This window comes from Ambystoma mexicanum, chromosome 5q, assembly GCF_040938575.1.
Source record: "Ambystoma mexicanum isolate Mex_15411 chromosome 5q, UKY_AmexF1_1, whole genome shotgun sequence".
Classification (NCBI taxonomy): domain Eukaryota; kingdom Metazoa; phylum Chordata; class Amphibia; order Caudata; family Ambystomatidae; genus Ambystoma; species Ambystoma mexicanum.
The window spans coordinates 177,855,197-177,874,616 of record NC_090933.1 but is presented as its reverse complement, the minus strand read 5'-3'; the positions used below and the strand labels follow the sequence as shown (position 1 = coordinate 177,874,616).

The 19,420-nt window shown below is 45.4% G+C and overlaps 1 protein-coding gene across 2 annotated transcripts in view; it reads left to right on the top strand.

The window, feature by feature from the left end:
• Nucleotides 1-19,420, top strand: part of FBXO15 (F-box protein 15) — a 758,839-nt gene that overhangs the window by 620,339 nt on the left and 119,080 nt on the right. For both annotated transcript variants that reach the window (XM_069620708.1, XM_069620709.1), the window contains one exon: nt 13,194-13,482. In XM_069620708.1, the coding sequence (XP_069476809.1) occupies nt 13,194-13,463 (270 nt within the window). In that variant the 3' untranslated portion in view covers nt 13,464-13,482. The remainder of the gene's footprint in view (nt 1-13,193; nt 13,483-19,420) is intronic.

Below are 19,420 nucleotides of genomic sequence, written 5' to 3'. Positions count from 1 at the left end.
GCTAACACCGGGAAGCTCGACCCACCTGCTGTTACCAGGTTATACTTGGGTATATTACGGCAGTGTAGGTAAGGTGATCTTGTAGGTCTGGTAGAACTGTGCCTTGAAAATCTGTCAGTCGGGTATTGTGGTGCTGTCACAGACAAGCGTTTATGGGGGATGACGAGCGTACGTAATTTAATTCTGTGAGGTACTGGTAACTAATGTGCTGCCCGTCTGATGGTTATGTGATTGGAGCGTGGTATGTTTAAAGCGAATCAAAGGGCATTGTTCTGGAAAACTTGTAATCCATGCAAGTTGTGATTGATGGAACCTAAGAATAGGGTGTTCCAGTAAACTAGTTTGGACAAAATCAGGGCCCTGGCCAGGGTGAGGCAGCTGTTTGGGGACATAAATGGTTTGCATGCGTTGATTAATTTGTTTGTATACGCTGTGGTGGACGCTGTAGAGTTTACTTGCTTTTTGAGGGATAGAGTGGAGTCAAGGTAGAAGCTGAGGGTTTTAACCTCTTTGGCGACCTTGATGATGTTACAGTCTATGTTGAATGATTGGTAACGGGGGTCGAGTTTGTTTAGACGGACTTGGGTGCCAACGATCAGTAGTTCCGTCTTATCGTCGTTTAAGCAGAGGCTATGTGTGGCCATCCAGGCCTGTATTTCTAGATAGATTTCGTTTAGCTTTACAGAGTCCTTCTCGTAGCAACCAGTGAGCGGGATGAGGACATGAGTGTCATCCGCATAATTCGTGTAGGTGACACCCAGATCATCAAGACGATCAAAGAGGAGCTTTATAAAGATATTATAAAGCGTAGGTGACAGAGGATAGGAACTGGTACGGCAGCCGCCGTGGGTGTGAAGACCCTAGTCGTCCTATTAGAAAGAAAGTAATTGTATCAGTCAGGATTTGATGGTCGACCAGGTCAAAAGCTGCGGAAAGATCCAGCAGGAGCAGGATAGCCAGGTGGCCCTTGTCTTTGGCTTCATCCATTTGGATTTCAAGGTCCAGGAGGGCTGTCTCAGTCCCATGCCTGGGTCTGAAGCCGGATTGTTGCAAACCTAGAGGATTATTATCCTCCAATTGTTGCTGAATTTGGAGATTGGCCACTCTATCCAATATCTTCAGGAGGGATGGGACTGTTGTAATGGGCCTGTAATGTGTTGGTATGTTGGGATCTAGGTTGTTATTTTTTAGTAGAGGCATGACCCATGCTTCTTTGAGGTTGTTGGGGACTGAGGAATTTTTGAAAGAAGTTAATCAAGGCTGTGATGAAGGTGCCAGTTATTTTGCACCATCCTTAATAACTGAGGCTGGGCTGGAATCTCCCTGGCAGTTGGTTAGTTTGATGCTGAAAATTATATTTGCCACTTCTTTCAGTGTTACTGGGGAGAGGTGGAAAGGGGGGCAATAATGCAATTGAGAGGTGGGTGCATTGCATGACTGGGCATTGTAGGCGAGGCTATTTTTTTTTGGTTTCGATTTTGGATTGAAGAAGGGCTATCTTGTCTGACAAGGCTTGCTGGATGTTAGCACACCAAGCCTTATCCTTAGTACAGTCTTCAGGGGGTGGCGTAGGAGTCTCCAATTCTCTTAGAATGGCGAAGGGTATTTAGTACCAGATTTAGCATTCTGAATTCTGGTATTATAGATCTCCTTTTTAGTATTGGTAATGGCCGATTTGTAGGTGGCCGCAGCAATGGAGAACCTTTCCTTGTTAGGAGAGGAGGGGGCCTTTCTCCAATTAGCTTCAGATGTTCTTTTAATAGTGTGTAGCGCTTTTAGTTCATCCAAGAACCATTTATTTAGATGGGCAGCTGGTTTAGCCTTCCTCAATTTTAACAGGGCAATTTGGTTTAGGGCTTGTTCCATGGTAACATTGTAAAGGTCAACCAAAGAGGATGGGTCTGTATCTGAGATAGCAGGAGGTTTAGTGATAGGCTGTAGTAATGGTAAAAGGTTCTCCAAGGTTAGGTTGCGTTTGTTCCTGGGCAAGGATTGTGGTGCGATGACAGCTGGCGTATGATTGTGAGTACCTTTAGATATAGAAAAGATGATGCAATGGTGGTCTGACCAGGCACAGGGTGTATTATTGAGTATTGTAACGTCACCATTGGCATCAGCAAACCAGTCCAACGTTCTACCTCTGGAATGGGTAGGCTCAATGATACATTGAGTGAAGTGTAGCTGTGTGATGGTGTCGTCCAACGTAGAGGCACTAGGGTCATTTGGGTCGTGTAGACCTAGATTGAGGTAGCCCAATAAGATGATTTGTGAGCCTGGTTTAGTATTTAGGGTTAGAAGATGGGTGATGTCTTCCTGAAAGGAGGACAGGACTCCTGGGGGTCTATATATGAGGTGGAGTAGGATGGTGCGGGTGTTAGACAGTGAGAGTTTAACTGAGAGGAGTTATGTTGAAGGTAGGACCGAGTTCGAGAATTTTCTGAGGTTCAAGTGGGATTTGGCTATGAAGGCCACTCCGACGCCTTTCTCAGTATCTCTGTCTGATCGTGTAGTTGTCAGGAATGGCTAGTGATATGGTGGGACCTGCGGCTGGTGTAGCCAGGTTTCCGTAACGGCGAGAAAGTCCAGTTGGTTGGAGGTAATGAGGTCCGCAATGTCGGGTGTGTGAACAACCAACAAGCATGCATTAATAAGAGCTCCCTTAAAGGTTGGAATATCAATGACTGGGGCTCCTTGTGGAAGATTGTGGTGCGCAGTGGGGCTAGCGTCACTATGTGGGCGGGTAGGTGCGGGTGGAGGAAGGAGGGTAGGTGGTGTGCAGGACCTATTGATGGTATGTGGGGCAGATGCACTGAGGGTCATCGCCCTACGGTGGAGGCGAGAGCCTAGTCTTGCATTTCTAAGGCTGAGAGGGCATCGAATCAGAGGTGTTGGTGGGGAGGCAAAGTGGGTGATCCATTCTGCCGGGGAGATAGGATATATATTGTGGTGGCATTGGCTGGGTGCAGTGTATCTGGGGGTGGGTAGGTCTACATGGCTGGTAAGAATTTAGTGGGTGTTATGGTGTGAAACAATGGTAGGATAGTTGGCATGGTGAGCATTACTCTCCGTAAGGTAGTCATGGCTAGTATACAACTGGCTAGACAGGAGAGAGTGCGAGATAATGTGGAGGACTAGGTGCAGTACTAGGCTGGTGGTTAGGTACTAGCCACTACAAGTGTGCATGGAATAGTGCATTGGGTGAGAGTAAGCATTGTGCTGTTTCCCAATTGACGTGAGGTACAATGGAGAAAACGGTTATTTTTTGGCAAACGGCACAATGTTTAGGCAGAGGTAGCAGTCACCAATGGTACAGTGAAGGAACTCAGCAATGGAGTAGTAGACATTCTACCTAACCTTGTATCTTAGTGCCCATCACAGCAGTACAGTGGCGGTAAAAAAGGCACTGAGATACAACGGTAGGTAGTATGGCGAGCAGCAAAGGTGCAGAGAGTGATTAGATGCAGTTAGGTAGAGCAGCAATAATAGCGTTACAACGCGTGTGACAGCGTAACATAAATCAGCGTGGTGGTGTAATGGGGCTATGTTAATTCTGTTAGTGATCAAGTACAGGTAGTTGGCATGCAACACAGATCATAACAGCAGTACATTTACTATTAATGTGCTTAGGCTCATAGATGATGAGAGCATGACACGCTGGGCTAGTACAAGCAGGTAGTTCAACATAGCAATTTTCAGTGCAAATCATCAATTGTAATTAGTGTTTTTCCGACACAATATTGTGCACATTGTTTAGCAGTACATTCTCAAGTGGTGCTATAGTTCGCGAGCAATAGAGTGATGGGCAATCACGGACCGCTGCGGTAATATCTACCTGTAATGATGTGCCCATATGGTACTAAATGGAATATGGTGGTACATTCAGCGGGCCGGATGCCAGCGGGCGGGGGAGTGGATGGTCAGCAGTGGATGGTGCAACAGTTGGTTAAGGTGTCGTGCAGGGGTGGGGTGGCGATGCAATAGGTGAACAATCAAGTAGTGCAATCAGGTTCAAATTGCTGCGTTTAGGAGCAATAAAGAGGGTGGTGACATGCAAGTTTGAAATTAAGGCAACAAGATATAAATGCTCATTACAAAGGCGCAGCGCATGCGTTGTGAGCACTTCAAAGAATAGACGCCAGAGGTAAACGTCCCATGGGGCCTTGACATGGTGGTTTAACGTAGGTTTAACGTATTACACAGTATAAAACAATCTAAGCAGGAACCACTAGGTTCGGACATCAGTAATTTCGGAATGCAAAGGCTCGCAAAAGAAGGCATGCACATAATGAAACATAATACAGAATTCTCAGGACAGGAACTTCTAAGTTCGAGCAAACATATTTCAGAGCGCAGGGCAGTCAGTGCAGAAAGTGTGGCAAAAGTGTGTGCACTCAAGTGACATCTGCGCCAGATTACGATGGAGCATGTGTAACGTAGGGTACAAAACATTAGTTGCGATGAGTAAGTGAAGATTTAGCATGGTTGTTACGAAACATATCAGTTGCAGTATTACAATTGAGTTGAGTTCTGCCTGTTTGGCCAACGATAGAAGGTACAGCGTGACAATGTCTATAGAGTTGTTACAGTATTATGGTATGGAACACAGTGATAACGCCCCTAGGGCTAGTTGCCAGGTGGTGCAGAGGTCAGTTAAAGTACTATTTTCAACAGTCGCCATAGTGGAAGTCTATTGATAGTTGTCAGTGGAAATGTTGCACAGTGATGTGAGGTAAATTGAACCTCGATGAGGTAGCTTAGCCCTAATACAATACTAGTGGTGTTTAGGCAGCGTGACGGGCCCCTTGGCTTCGTTTCGGCACAGACAGGCCAAGACAGAAATTAACTTTATGTAGTCAGCCTTAGGAGTGGGGCCCGGCTAGCGCCATACGGTGACGCGCTTCCCCTTACACATGTAGATCAGCCTATCCTCGATCAATACTGTTGCCTAGCAACGTATCAACAAGGTGAGAACTGCCATTTTGTCACAGTGAACTCGCGTGTTGCAGGCATAAACGCGGGCTGGTTAGAAGATGCAGGGGGTGTTTGGATGGAACGAGAACATGGCTGAGATTGGTCAGCTGTTACCAATTACGGCGAGCTTACCTAAAATAAGCAGGAGGCAAAGCAAGAAGATCGTACTTCATCCAGAGCCGGCAGGTGGGCTTCAAGTAGGGCTCCTGCCCTTTTGATGCTGCAGCTGATGGTCGTAGAGTGTATCTTGGTTTCAATATGGTATAACCACATGAAGTCCTTGGTTTAAAATGAATACTCTCACTGAACTATAACAACGACCCTAGATATATGATGTCATTGATGATGTAATTTGTGACATCTTTGATGTCCTGAGTTAGTGCATGGCAGTGGGTTTTTCGATTTTACTTGTAACCAGAACGTCCGTTTAACAACATTTTTTCACTGCATTACTGGCATGCCCTGTCGACGCCCCTTTTCGAGTTTCGAAAACAACAACTGTAATACTCTGCAGCTTCCACTAGATGTCGGCCTATGCATAGCATGTGAATCTAAGCATATGCAATCATCAGAAATACGATTACGGTGAGTAATGTGTCCCATATATATATATTGGTGAAATAACGATATAAATGATATATATATATATGGTTTTTAATCACACACAGAAGCATATGGAAGAGGTTTAATAAGGAGTTTATATAAATCTGCATGCAGGGGGGTTTTGTGAGTTTATTCACACTTTGCAGTTAGCAGTTTCACAGTGCATGTTTTAGGCAACTGGAACATTCTGGGCTTTCGGGCCTGTAGGGTTGAAAGAGGAAGAATGAGTCATCTACTAGAAAGGTCGGCCTACGAGCAAGACGAAGGTTTATGATTTAACAGTTCTGCAAAGGAACATATGTAATCTTGCTAATTTCATTGAAGCCGCGTAGAGGGGGTTGATCATTTGCTTGGGCTGGCAATAAAGATGGGGCTGAGGCCAGGGATCTGGCGTTAAATTGTTTTCATAGGGTGAAACTGGAGACTGCACATGCTGGAGTAGAGGTTGCATAAATTAGATGTCTTAAGAGGAGCCTGGAGTCTGGGGTGGATGAGATCGCAATCGGTAGCTCAAAGATGATCTTGGTTGTTCAGGCCTTCCTCGTATTGGTATAATATCCGAGCTGGCCATGTGCAAATCACACTTAAGGTTAAAGGCTCTAGGCCGGTTGTTAATAATTGATTGTATGTGAATGTTTCATGGCACCATGATGTCACAGTATCGGGAGACAAAGTTTAAAGTTAGGTACTACAGGTGCCTTGCATTAACACTTGAAGCAAAACAATATAGGGAACCAGTTGGAAAAATAACATCAAATTTTAATAATAACGAAAAAATCAGTAAGTCTAAAACATCCAATTACACAGATTGGTCCATGACAGTGCATATAAAAAATCTTACAATGTACAAACAACAAAATAGGAAATACGTTGCCGGCTTAAGTGGCTACTTTACAAAAATATTACCAAAGGAATATGACCACTGTGGGTACTCGTCTAGCAACAAAGTGTATAGTACCCGTCCGCATATGGATCAATATGTCATATAGTATTATCCCTGTTTAAAGTCCAGAGATGTGTCTCGACATGTTTCTGTTCCTTAGGGCAAAGTGTGGAACATTCATCAGGAGGTAACAATTCAACAGTATAGCCTATTTTACAAGAAATGATGGTACACAGATTCATTCGAGCCTAATAGTACCTGTAAGAGATAAAAACAACAATAGACATCCAAGATTAAGTTCATGACTCACTGTGTACTTGGGGAGGTTCAAACAATGAACTAGGCAACAACAAAAGGATAAAATTACCTATGGTGGTGCCAGTGGGGGCTCTCTACTTAGATTAGTAGGTGTAGGTAGGCGGCCATCGCGACCCTACAAAAAATGGATGAAAACTGCGGTAAATTAATACACAATCCAGCCTCCTAGCACATATAACATAGCAGCAAATACCTAGAGTATGGCACCAGGGAGAGTATCAGTAAATGTAAGCACCTCTAAGTCAGACGAGTGGCCGATAGCAGTTTGTTACAACTCGGTGTCTCGAGGGCGTATAGAAGCATGGGATGACCGTGGTGGAGGGGATCTACAAAGCGTAGTAACCCTTGCAAGCAACTAGCCCGGAATAAGAAGGTACCAGAGGGGTCTGTAGGTGTATGGTAAGAGATAGACTAGAAAAAGTGTCAACGTGCTTTTCTGCAGTGGCCTGCGTCGGGAACAAACAATACAAAACACTTTACCTATGTCATCCATTGGTTTGCGAGCAGGAATGTATCTCCGCGATCATTACTGAAAAGAGGGTCAAAAATAAAATGGACAACATTACTTAGTACCTGTTACCACTAAAAAGCCTTGTGGGGGGAATTGTAGTAAGAAGCGTCTGGCGAGTGTCTTACCCAGTGTGAAGAGGTGCACGGGATGCAGGTCTTGCGTGTGCAACTAGCCGAATGTGAGACGCTGCCACTGTTGACAGGTCGTCAAGGAGACTCATATAGTCCTACTTCTATGTCGATGATTCCGAAACACGGTGCCGAATACGGCAACGGAACGGCGGCCATTTTGGAGTGAAGTGAACTATACACAACTAAAGGGTAACGTAAGTGTCTGTCAAGAGGGGAATCTTCGGGCGCAAACGAGCAATAGCCCTTATTGCACGGAGAACTCTGGTGAAATGTAGGGGGGAACACCAGACCTTATCTGTAGAGAGTTAACAAACAGAAAATGAATGTTATATGTTATATGCACTGTCATGGACCAATCTGTGTAATTGGATGTTTTAGACTTACTGATTTTTTGTTATTATTAAAATTTGATGTTATTTTTCCAGCTGGTCCCCTATATTGTTTTGCTTCAAGTGTTAATGCAAGGCATCTTTAGTACCTAACTTTAAACTTTGTCTCCCGATACAGTGACTATTATCCTCCCGGACGATAGACAAGGTATACACTGCTAATTTGGTATTAGTCAGTAATATTCCGGGTTTCCTCCTTTTATAAGCACCATGATGTCACAGCCTGCCACTGACCAATCCCCAGCAAAGGCAGACTTTGAATATAATCTGAAGATGGACATCAAGATTGCTGATGGCCAATGAGAGAGAATGAATTTGTAAAAGATGGAAGTTCTTTATAAATATTTTATCCAATCATGTTTGAGGGATGGGTGGTAATAACATATCTGGGAGCATTTTAACTGTTGCCAAAATGTATACAAATGTAACAATTGTTGTAGTTTGTGTAGACTTGAGTTGGTTTGGTTCCACAGGACTATCCAAGTGCTCCCTGTATTTTTGCACAATAAACCTTACCTTACTTTACCTACAAAATGTGTACTTGTTCCTCAGACGGTGGACCCCGGTTTGGGCTAAGGTATTTGGGGGTCTGCCCCTACAAAGACCTGGCCAAATTGGCCGGGGTTAATTGTTCAATCATCACACAGGGAGGGGGATTTAAGCAGGGGGCAGGAAATGGGAAGTGTGGGTTTTTTGGGTGAGGTTCAAGGTGGAGGATGATCAAGAGAGCGCAACAGCAAGAAGAAGGGAGCAGTTTGTGGCAGAGATTCTTGGATCTGGTGAAGTATGAGATTAGGAATGGAAGTGGGTTTGCAGTGTTAGTGTATTTGTGTAGCGAGTGAGCAGAAATATTTAAGTGAATGTGAATTGAATGGAGCAGGGTGTAAAGAGGGTGTTTGAGTTACTGGGAGTAGTAGTAGGAGGGGAGTAGTTGGAGGAGAGAAGTAGTAGAAGTAGTAGGAGAAAGTATAGTAGCAGTATATGGAAGAGGAGTAGGGGAGTGTACTATTACAGAGGAGGGAAGTAGCGGAGAAGAATAGTGGAGTGGGAGGAGAATTAACAGCAAAGGGTGGAGGTCAGAACTAGGAGTAGTGAAACATCTGAGGGGCAGATTTTTTGTGGGAGAAGGAGGGTGAGATAGTATGAGTAGAATAGAAGAAGAGGTGAGCATTAGTGAACCAGCTTATATCTAAGGCACTGCCCCAATTCCTCTTAAGAACATTAATAACCCTTGGATAGAGTAGGGACGGTAAGGAAGTCCCTGGGGGAGTTTAGATAGCTAGCACTAGATAGATGGGGAGTTTAGATAGCCAGCACTTAAGGAGCAACTTGTAGTATACAACAGTGATTAGACAGTATGGTCAACATTCAGTAGCACTAACCAGGGGGTTATGGATGCCGGAGTATGGAAGAGGGTCATCATAAGACAAGAGCAGCCTGACCCTAGGCCCCACAAAGAAAACTAAAAACCGTTGAATTGTGTAGAAGGGATTTCCATGCCAGCGGTTACGATATGTAGAAGATGTGAGCTGGTCTCCAAAAGGGGGTCCCCTGAAGTCTGGAAGGCACTGCATCACCCGCTAACAGCTATTTGCACTACAAAAGAGAGGAAGGGGAATAAAGAAGACTGCCTTTCTGCAGTAAGTGGGAGGGGTTGCAGAATTGCATTTACAGTTTTTACACAAGTTGGTACAGTGTCTGAAGAATAATGTTAAATAATTGTTTGCTTAGTGTTGAACTGGTTGCAAACCTACCAAAGACGCATGTTTTGAACATGTGGACAACCTTTGGTTGCCTTGTCATTTTGTGCTTTCTTTTGGTGCCTGGGTTCCTTATATAGGGGGGGTTGGCTCAGCTGTTTAAAGCTTGAGCATATTTTTTAGGGAGTTCTGTTCCTTGAGGTCGGACCATATACAGTGCAGGACATGCGATTTATGGGGGATAGGCACCCATTAGTAATCTGTGGCGATACCCCCTTCAGCCTCTTACTCCTCCCTGTACCCCATTAGTAATCCATTGTATTATGCCCCTGCCTCACTCTTCTCCCGTGCTAGGAATGTAAGTGGCCTTGTAAAATTCCCTTCTGCCACAATTAGTGCACATGGCTCTGTAAGAAAAAAGCTGGATGGGGTTGGTGGGGGGGGGGGTCACTAGCGGCACAGTGGGAGAGGCAGATGCAAAACGTGTGTGATTTGATGCATATGGGCCAGGTTCTGGTTTCCAGTTCCTTTGTGCCAATCTGGTTTTTTGAATTTGGCAGGGAGGCATGAGAGTATGTTTTCCATAGGGAAGAGACCAAGATCTAATTGACTACAGCACTCTGGGTCTAGTTAGCTCTTGGTGTGGGAGTTATTTTGCTGGACATCTGCCAGGCAGACTGAGGGGATTCATTGGGCGAGGATATGAAAACGAGTGTCATGCAACGAACGCATGATACCGCATGGCAAAACGCTGCTTGGCATTCGCCTGCCATTTTCTAGAGGGACTAGTGCCACTATCTGCATTGGTGCCTTCAGGGCAGAAGACATGGGATTCATGGTCCACTGCTCCAGAAATGGTGTTTCTCGTCCACAACCATGGATGCCATCATTACTTCCCTAAAAACGATGACGTGGAAGACCAAAATCCCAAATCCATGCCTGGGAACAACACCAGTTACTTGAGCAACCGCTGCCGTCATCCAGCCTCAGTCCAGCTGCAGTGTCCTATAAAACCCAGTTGCAAATATTCTCACTGCGTCCAAACCAAGTAGCACTACCTGAGTTCCTGTTTGCACAAGCCAACCTATTCCCCTCATTACTACACTATTTCCTCTACCTGGAACCTTTCTGCCTACCTTGCTCCTGTGTTTCCACTCCTTTGCCTTGGTCCCTTGTCTGTCTCTCTCCCTATTTTTCCTCCCTGGTCGTGTGGGTGGATTGCCCTTCCTCTAGTGCAATAGTTAATTACTGCCCTCCATCATGCCTAGTGTTGCTATCCTTCCTTCCTGGTTCTTTATGGGCACCTGCAAAAACCCCTTGGAACTCCCAGATCAGTACTCGCACTATCCCTACACTACTCAAATTGTGGGAGGTTGACCTGTGCCAGGGGGGGGCAGGTCCTGCCTCCATCCTTGGATATCAACCTCCCGTGGGCAGATCAGCTCTGGTTTTCTGCACTGCCCGTTCAGCTAGAAGAGAGCAAAACTCTGTACGCCAACCAAGCAGGCAGTAAGCGCAGATGACTCACAACTTAACAGCGGGCAAGTCGGTCCTTCAGAGTTTCCTTGTTTAATGTGCATTCTCATCAGTTTTCCCAAGTCTGGATTTCTCTTGACCTAGCTTCGGGGAGTCTTTCATAAAATGAGGAATCTGTTGAATAAATGTATCTATTAGAAGAACCAGGTATTTAACTCTGTTAATTTGCTTTGTGATGGTTACTATAAATCCTCCCACAGATTCTGCATTGCCTACCTTACGAAAACGGATAACTGAATCACCTTTAATTGGAATTGTTTTAGTAATGTTATTCAAATTCTTACTAAGTTTAGTTCGGTTGTTGCTTCAGTATGTCCAACGTACAAAGACAGATTGAAAGGAAATCGCATGGGCGGCTTCAAGAATATGTATGGATGGCACTTTTGGCATGAGAAGGTGTAATGAGTCAGGACTAGGTTCGGAGCTGCACAGTGCTGCATAGTGGGTTATAGAGCACTTATGACAGATTTCAGACTAGATTTTGTAAGAGGAGGGGATCTGTAAGGGAAATGATCTTGTCCATCAAAAATAACATTACTGGAGGTAAGTAACTTGTCCATTGATAATATACACCTCCACAATGTCATGCTTTGTAGGATTCAATTTCATGCAGCTCAATTGAGTCAAAACTGAAATCCTTGTTGTGGGACCAACACATTGTCTCAAGGAAATAGATACTCTTTGACCCCTGTACCATCTCGGGGCAAATCAGTCCCCGTCAAAACCAAGATTCGAAACCTTGGTATTTTGTGAGACGCAGGCAGCCTGAATTGCTAAAATGAACATTGTTGTCAAAAACTCCTTCTTACTTATGAAGTTACTACAAAATAATTCTCCCCTTGATCCCGTAGGAAAATTCTGATAAAGTAGTTGAAGTGCTTGCTAAGTCAAGACTATATTTTGGCAAAACACCTTTTTCATCCCTCCCTATTTACCAGATTGTCTTCAAAAGGTCGAGTTAGATACCTCTACCTTTGTGTCAGATAGGGTGTGCAGGCTGAGAAGCCTTTTGAACCTCTGAAATGAGACTGCTCAGAAGCTGATTTGTAACCTCTGAATTCTTTTGTGAAAGGCCATGAGGCAAGCCTTTGAAACTGGTCGACCCACCTGCAAGCAAGGTGACCTTTGAATTAAAAGTGAGACTGGGAGAGAATTGAACCCTCCCTATTGGAGTAAAAGCCTGAAATGGGAGTGACCCCAAAGGCCCTCATTACGAGTCTGCCAGTAACCCGCCGGTGCTACTGGTGGGCTACTGGCAGACTCGCCTTACCGTTTCCACCACCTGTCATCCCGGTGCTACAGGGATATCACAGGCGGCGGAGGAACGGTAAGTTCCCATTCCCATGGTGACTACATGGGAATGGTAACCCTGAAGTTTCAGTGAACAAAATCTGGAGGTAGGGGACAGAACTACCAGCAGGTCAGGCCTGTCGGTAGTTCACAGCCCCTACTCGCAGACTTGAAGTGAGCCAGTCCGGAAAATGTGTAGATAACAGCGTAACCGGCACCATTATTTCCAGATGGCTCACTTATAATGAGGCCCAAAGTGTTGTAAACCCCAAAAGTGGAGTGAGCCATCAAACGGGGGCACACCCCAAAACTGTGCTGAAACCAAACATTGAGTAAACGTCAAAACATGTGAACCCTGAAAAAGGGGAAGAGGGAAGATGGCAATAAAACTGCAACTAAAAATGCAATCTACAAAGCGGGGAGTCCAGCGGCTATTGGGTTGTATTCTCAAATCCTTGTGAAGAACATTTGGTTTCCCCCTGACAGGCATTTCTGTTGTTCCCAGTTTTGCATATTGTTTCTTTTGAGACCGTGGAGAGTGGCTTTAATATTTTCTGATGCTCGGCATTTTTTTCCTTTTTGGTTCATTCAACCCTTGACCCAGTGTCATTTAATAAACATTGAAACGTATCTCCAGCTTTATCTTATTTGTGAAAACATACCATATACATGAAATACACATCACTGCAATACGCATTTCACTGTGTAGTATCAAGATGTACGAGTGTTGATTTATGTCCACTTACACCATACTTTGGATCTGCAACATAAATGCACCATTATTTATTAAGTATGTATTATATATAATCTGTATTATTTCCAAAACTGGGACAGTTTGTAACACATTTTTTATATGTTTAGAACTGTTTCATGATGGATGTCACCCTTTTGGATGAAACCGAGAAACCCTTCTGGTGTGTGAGTGCTCCTGTCAACATACAAACCTATACAATGCCGGATAGCCTTTATGACTTTCTGGGAGAACATTATGTTCTTAACTACAAGGATCTGGAGGGAAAGGTTCACATGGAACTTGTGTGGATGAAGGAAACTGAAGAATATTGTATAATCAACCTTGTCATTTATGTGACCACTGAAAAGGTGAACAGCTGGTTTGGCACAAGCTACTGATTGACGCCTTCGAAAACAGGTAATCCATTTATTTATATTAAAAAGTAAACCTCATGCAAAACATTTCGAGTGAATTGCAGTTCATGTTAAATTAGTTGCTGTGAACGCCAAAAAATAACTGTTTTAATTTCGAGCAGTGGATTGAGCAAAAGTGTTTGAGGGAAGCAGCTCCTCCACCATCATGACCGCTTCTGTTGCCGATGAACAGTGCATTGTTTGGTCCAGATCAGACCAGCACGATCTATTGGTACAAAACCTGTGGCCACCGGAGGCAGGCAAAATATTCATAGTCAGCAAATCAGGTATTCATGCAGATTCTGTGTTATATTATAGCAACCAGCAGGAGCGGGTGCCAATAGAGACAGGGGAACCCTAGCTAATGTTCACTAAGAATTAAGAACTAATAACTAATAACAAGATACTTTGAGTAGGACCACAAGGTTGAGATTATGATGTAGCAAAGTAGTTTTTTCTCATTTTGTTTTACCTGAATAATCTTTAGCATCGGCCCCTTTATTTCATGGTCTTCTCCTTCCCCTGACTGGCATACCATTTTATTATCTATTTACATTTCGACCGAACTGGGGACTGCGAGCGTCCACATTGCCAGCAATGTTCGTTATTCCAAATCCCAGTCTCCCTCGTCTTTGTCCATACTCTGAGGTGAGTCCTCCCACTGGTAGTAATCTTGACAAAATGTATGATTCTTTTGCCACTGTGATACCAATAAATAATAAACACATTTCTTTTTTTAAAGACCTGTGGAATTCTCACCTCCCCATGTATTGGATCGTATATGAAGGCTCGAGCCTAATCAGAAAATCCTGTTAAAACAATTCAAGTAGTGTGGGAGGATGACTGACCTACCTTGAATGAGGAATTCAGAAATGTGACACAAAAGACAAGAGTGTGGAATAATGAAAAGTGCTGGCAAGTAATTAAACATTACTGAAAAAGAAAGAGACCTAGGCTCACTAGCCTTCGGTGTGGGCCGCACACCTGTGATTCCAAATAGGGGTTAATTGTTTCTTTAAATTATTTTTCAAAAAATATTTAGAAAAGTTATATATAATGTTTTGAACAAACATATTTTTATTCCTTAAATTCTTTAAATTATTGGTTATTTTTTTTTTACTTCTTTTTATTGATTTTACAACACAGAAAAAATGCATTTCCCAACTCCCTCCCTCCCCCCAAAGGCAGCTGCGTTATGTCCGTAGTCCATTAGCGCCATGGACCAGTCACACCAAGTTGTCAATTGTTTAACAGAGAAACAATGCCCCCCAGCGACTCCCCCCTCTCTTTCTCCTGGGACGGCTCCTCCTTGTCCATAATCCATTACCTCCATGGGTCATTCGCCAACGCTCACTGCAAGTCCAGTAATCGCAGGCACTGAGGGCGCCACCCGATCCGGAAGTCATCTTTAAGAAAGGCCAAAGATTCCACCCAGTCTCCTGCAAAGGACTGTAGATTGTTATCCTTCGCATATGTTTCCCATTCAAGTGCCACAATTTCCCAGAGTTTTCGCAACAAGTCCTGTAGAAGAGGGACCTCCTTACTCTTCCACCTCTGTGCTATTACTGTCATAGCTGCAATTATAAGGATCACCCTTGCGCCCTTGCCTTCCCCCGGGCTTTAGGCTCCCCCGCGCTGGTAACCCACCTAACTCATAGAAGGACCTCCTCCCGGGGGACTGCTACTTCCTGATCCGTATGCTTGCTCCCGAGCCCTCTGGACCTCCAGCCAAAAGGACGTAATTTTTGGGCATGTCCACCAGATGTGCTCCGTCGTGCCCTCCATCCCACATCCCCGCCAACAGTTCCCAGAGGTAGTAGGATATATCTCCCAAAGACAGGCTGGCGTATAGTGCCCACCGAACAAGATCTTGTACCACATTTCCTGCAGCTGAGATGCTTTGACCAGTTTGGGAATTTTCCTCCATAACCTTTCCCACTCTATTCGCTCGATTGCCCTTCCCAAGATCTGTTCCCACCTCCGGATCTACGACCATTGACTTCTGGCAGTTGCTTCGTCCAAAACCTTATATAGATTAGATATTAGACCCTTGGACCCATCGTTACACAGAAGGAACCTCTTGAACCTTGTCTTTTCCCTTGCTGCGGCCTGTTTGTTCACGGGATTCGGGACCCAGTGGCGTAGCTGCGCGTATCTGAGCCTTTCCCCCTCCTTCACTCCATACTCCCTCTTAGACTCTTCGAAGGAGAGAATCCCCCCCGAAACATATCGCCCAGCCATTTACAGCCCCCCTCTTGCCACTGATTAAATGCTCCTCCCTCCATCCCTGGGGTGAAATCTCCATTGCGAAACAGGGGTTTAAAGGGGGAGGGAAAGGTCTCGATTCCCTTGTTCCTCACCAGTTTGTCCCAGTTCTCCGCCATCAATTTCGTGATGGTGCTTTCATATACATGCTTGGGCCTATGCTGTTTTGGGAGCCACAGAATCTCTGCCAGGCTGCAATGTGCCACCGCTCTGTCAATTAGCACCCATTGCTCATCTTGTGTGGCCTCTCCCTCCCAGAGCCAGTCCCTGATTACCCGTAACTGTGTTGCCTCATACTGTTGGAAATTCGGTAATGCCAGACCCCTATCCCGTCTAGAAGACATCAACAGATGCCTACTGACTCGACTCGCAGTTTTTTCCCTTCCCACAGAAAATCTCTAGTCAAAGATCCCAGTTCCTTAAAGAAGTCCCTAGGCATTGCCTGAGGTATTACCTGGAAGAGATGCAACAAACGTGGGAGGGTTACCATTTTGACCGTTGCCACCCTGCCTAGCTATGAGATCTGAAGTCCCCTCCACTTACGGAAATCCCGTTTGATATCCTTCAACAAAGGTGGATAATTAGCTTGGTACCAACCTGCCAAGGTTGGTGTGATTTTCACACCCAGATATCTAATTCCCCCCGGGCTCCATATGAATGGGGTAGCCCCCCTCAGGGATTCCCGATCCTCCGCCCTTAGAGTCAGATTCAAGAGCTCCGATTTGCCAAAGTTAATCTTGAGGCCAGAGGCCTCCCCGAATTCTTCCAGTAATTTCCTGCTTAATCGAATGGACTCTGTTGGCGCCGTCAGGGTTAGTAACATATCATCTGCAATTGCAGCTACTTTTTGTTCTACTCCCCCAAATGAAATACCCTTTATCCCCTCCGCCTCCCTCATCGCCTGCAGTAGGGGCTCGAGATAGATCGCATAAAGCATAGGAGACGGGGCAGCCCTGTTTAGTACCCCTGCTCACTCTAAAGGACCTAGACATAGCCCCGTTCACCGCTATTCTCATAGTGGGCGTTTGATAGTTGGACTGTACCTTGCGTAAAAAGTTCCCACTAATACCCATCTTCCACATTACCTTAAACAGAAAAGACCACTCCACGCGGTCAAATGCTTTTTCTGCGTCCAAAGATAGGAGGTCCGCGGGAGTGTCCATTCTGTGAGTCTATTCCACCAAGTGGGCCACCCTTCTTATGTTGTCCACTGTCTGCCAGCCTCTTATAAACCCTGCCTGGTTTGGGTGGATCAGGTCTGGGAGAAGACCCTCCAGCCTGTTTGCCAATATTTTTGTGAAGATCTTGGCGTCAATGTTAATCAACGCATTGGGTCTATAAGATGTTTGCTCCTCAGGGTTCTTGTTGGGCTTCAGAACAAGGGTTAGTCTTGCTTCCTCCATAGAAGGAGTTATTTTCTCTGTTGTCCTAAATGTGTTGAAAAAATAAGTTAGGTGTGGGACCAGTACAGTTGCAAAGGTTTTATAGAAAGCCACAGTATAGCCATCAGGGCCTGGAGCCTTATTTAAAGGTAAACTGTGAAAGCACCAATCCACGGCAATATGGTTGACATGTAGTTTATTGACTAAGTACAAGTCAGTAGGCAGAGACCCCCAACCATCTCCACAGTATTACAACAACTTACACAATCGAGAGTAAACATTCCATATTATGTCACCGGACTGCAGTCATGGCATTCTTATTACATAACTGTCATGATCTCTGCTTCCAAAAGGTCAGGGTTTTCCCAACTCCCTTGGAAGCAGATCCATAACCCAGGTTCCGAGGGCCAACCAGTCCCAATTGGGACCTTTTGGACCCAGTCCTGGCGCCAGTGGCACCAGGCTCATAAATATGCCCAGTCCCAGCGCTGGAAGCGCCGGGCTCATAATGCTTGGGTGGACTTACCTGCAGCAGACCATGCTGCTTACTTGCCTGCCAGCTGAGCCTCTGATCCTCTTCTGTTTGGAACTACTTTTCCTGTTGGGTGGGGCAGGAGCCACTCCCTAGATTCAGAACACTGGAACTCTTCTGGAAAGCAGGAACTCTTTTCTTACCTAGGCGTGGCTGTGGAAGGAGACACCTAAGCACTACAGGAGGCTATTTAAACCACACCCGGTGGATGAATCTTGCTTTGCGTTATTCTGCATCCTCTGCAGCAGAACGCTCATCGTGTCTTCTGCATCGGATCCTGGGCCTAAGGAAAAAGGCTTACCATCCTGAATCCTGTCTTCAGCAACACCTATAAAGACAAGAAAGAACAGGTTAGCATTCCGGCATCTGAAAGACAAAGGCTTACCTACTCTTTGTGCGCTCCGGAGGTCTTCACACTGCATTCCAGCATCTGAAGGACAAAAGCTTACCAACTCTTCGCACGCTCCGGAGGCCTTCGGCGCTGCACCCTGCATCTGAAAGACAAAACAAGGTGCGTTTAAAGACATTGGGGAACTTTAATACTCACGTGCCATTACTCCTTTCCACATCAACCCCAGTGGGTATTCCGGCACCCTGCAGCCGCTCCGAACTCGTACCTGCAAAATAAAATACAGTTAGAGCGCATCGTGAAGCAGGCAACAAGCGCTTACTTACGTGCTTCCAGGCGCTTCTATTCATCACACGGACTCCATCTTCAACTCACTTCAGCCCGTCATCCGCCATAGCCGGAACCTGCAAAACAAGAGACATCATTACTAAAGACTTTAAAGACAATAGAATTACTCGAAACTTACTGTTCGTGCAGTAAACGACGGACAGCAGTCCTCTGAAGTCAAGAGGCCTGCGCTACCGGTCCAGTGAAGAAACTGGTTACAGCACCCTGCCCCGAGGCAGATGGAGAGCTCGGCATTCACTTACCTAAGGTGAGAGCGTTAACCTTTGGGGGTCTACAGGAGAGCAAGAAAGGAAAGGGATAGGGACACCCCAATAACCCCAGTTCGTTAATCCCATATTTTCTACCTGCAGACATCTTACTCTTGAAGTCAGGCATACAGTGCACAGAGGTCCAGCCCAAAGAGCCAACCGGGTGCTACACATCACCTTTGAAGATACGGTAGTCGCCCAGTCAAGACCGGCGCCTCTGCGAGAATCAGGTGAGCGTTACAGAACGCAAAGCCTACCGCAAAACTCTCGCCCAGGCGCTATGGAAACCTCGGATACTGACCACCTAGCCCGGTTACTTGGGGAACTAAGGGCAGAAGTGCATGCAGCTCGTCAGGAAACGAATGCTCTAAGGAGGGAACTCATTATTTCCAAGGAGAGAACAGACGGTCTTGCTAGACAATTGCTACAGTCACAAGCCGGACAAACCCCGTTACCCGCATCAGGGGCAAATCTTCCTTCAACATCCTCTATGAATTCAGTGCAGATCAACCTACCTGGGAATGTACCTCTGGCTCCGCCCGAACGATTTCCTGGTGACCCAAAGAGGTTTGCAGTATTTATCAATCAGTGCCGGTTGCACTTCTTATGCCGGCCAGCAGCCTTTCCAACTGATCAAGCTAAAGTAGCTTTTGTACTTTCGTACCTTAGTGGCAATGCGGCAGACTGGTCGATCCCTCTAGTTAATCAAGATGATCCGGTTCTCCATGATTTTCAAGCCTTTCAGCTTAGAATGGAAAAACTGTTCGCAAGACATTCACAGGGGCAGGCCTTGGACAATGAGCTTCTTTCGTTGCGAC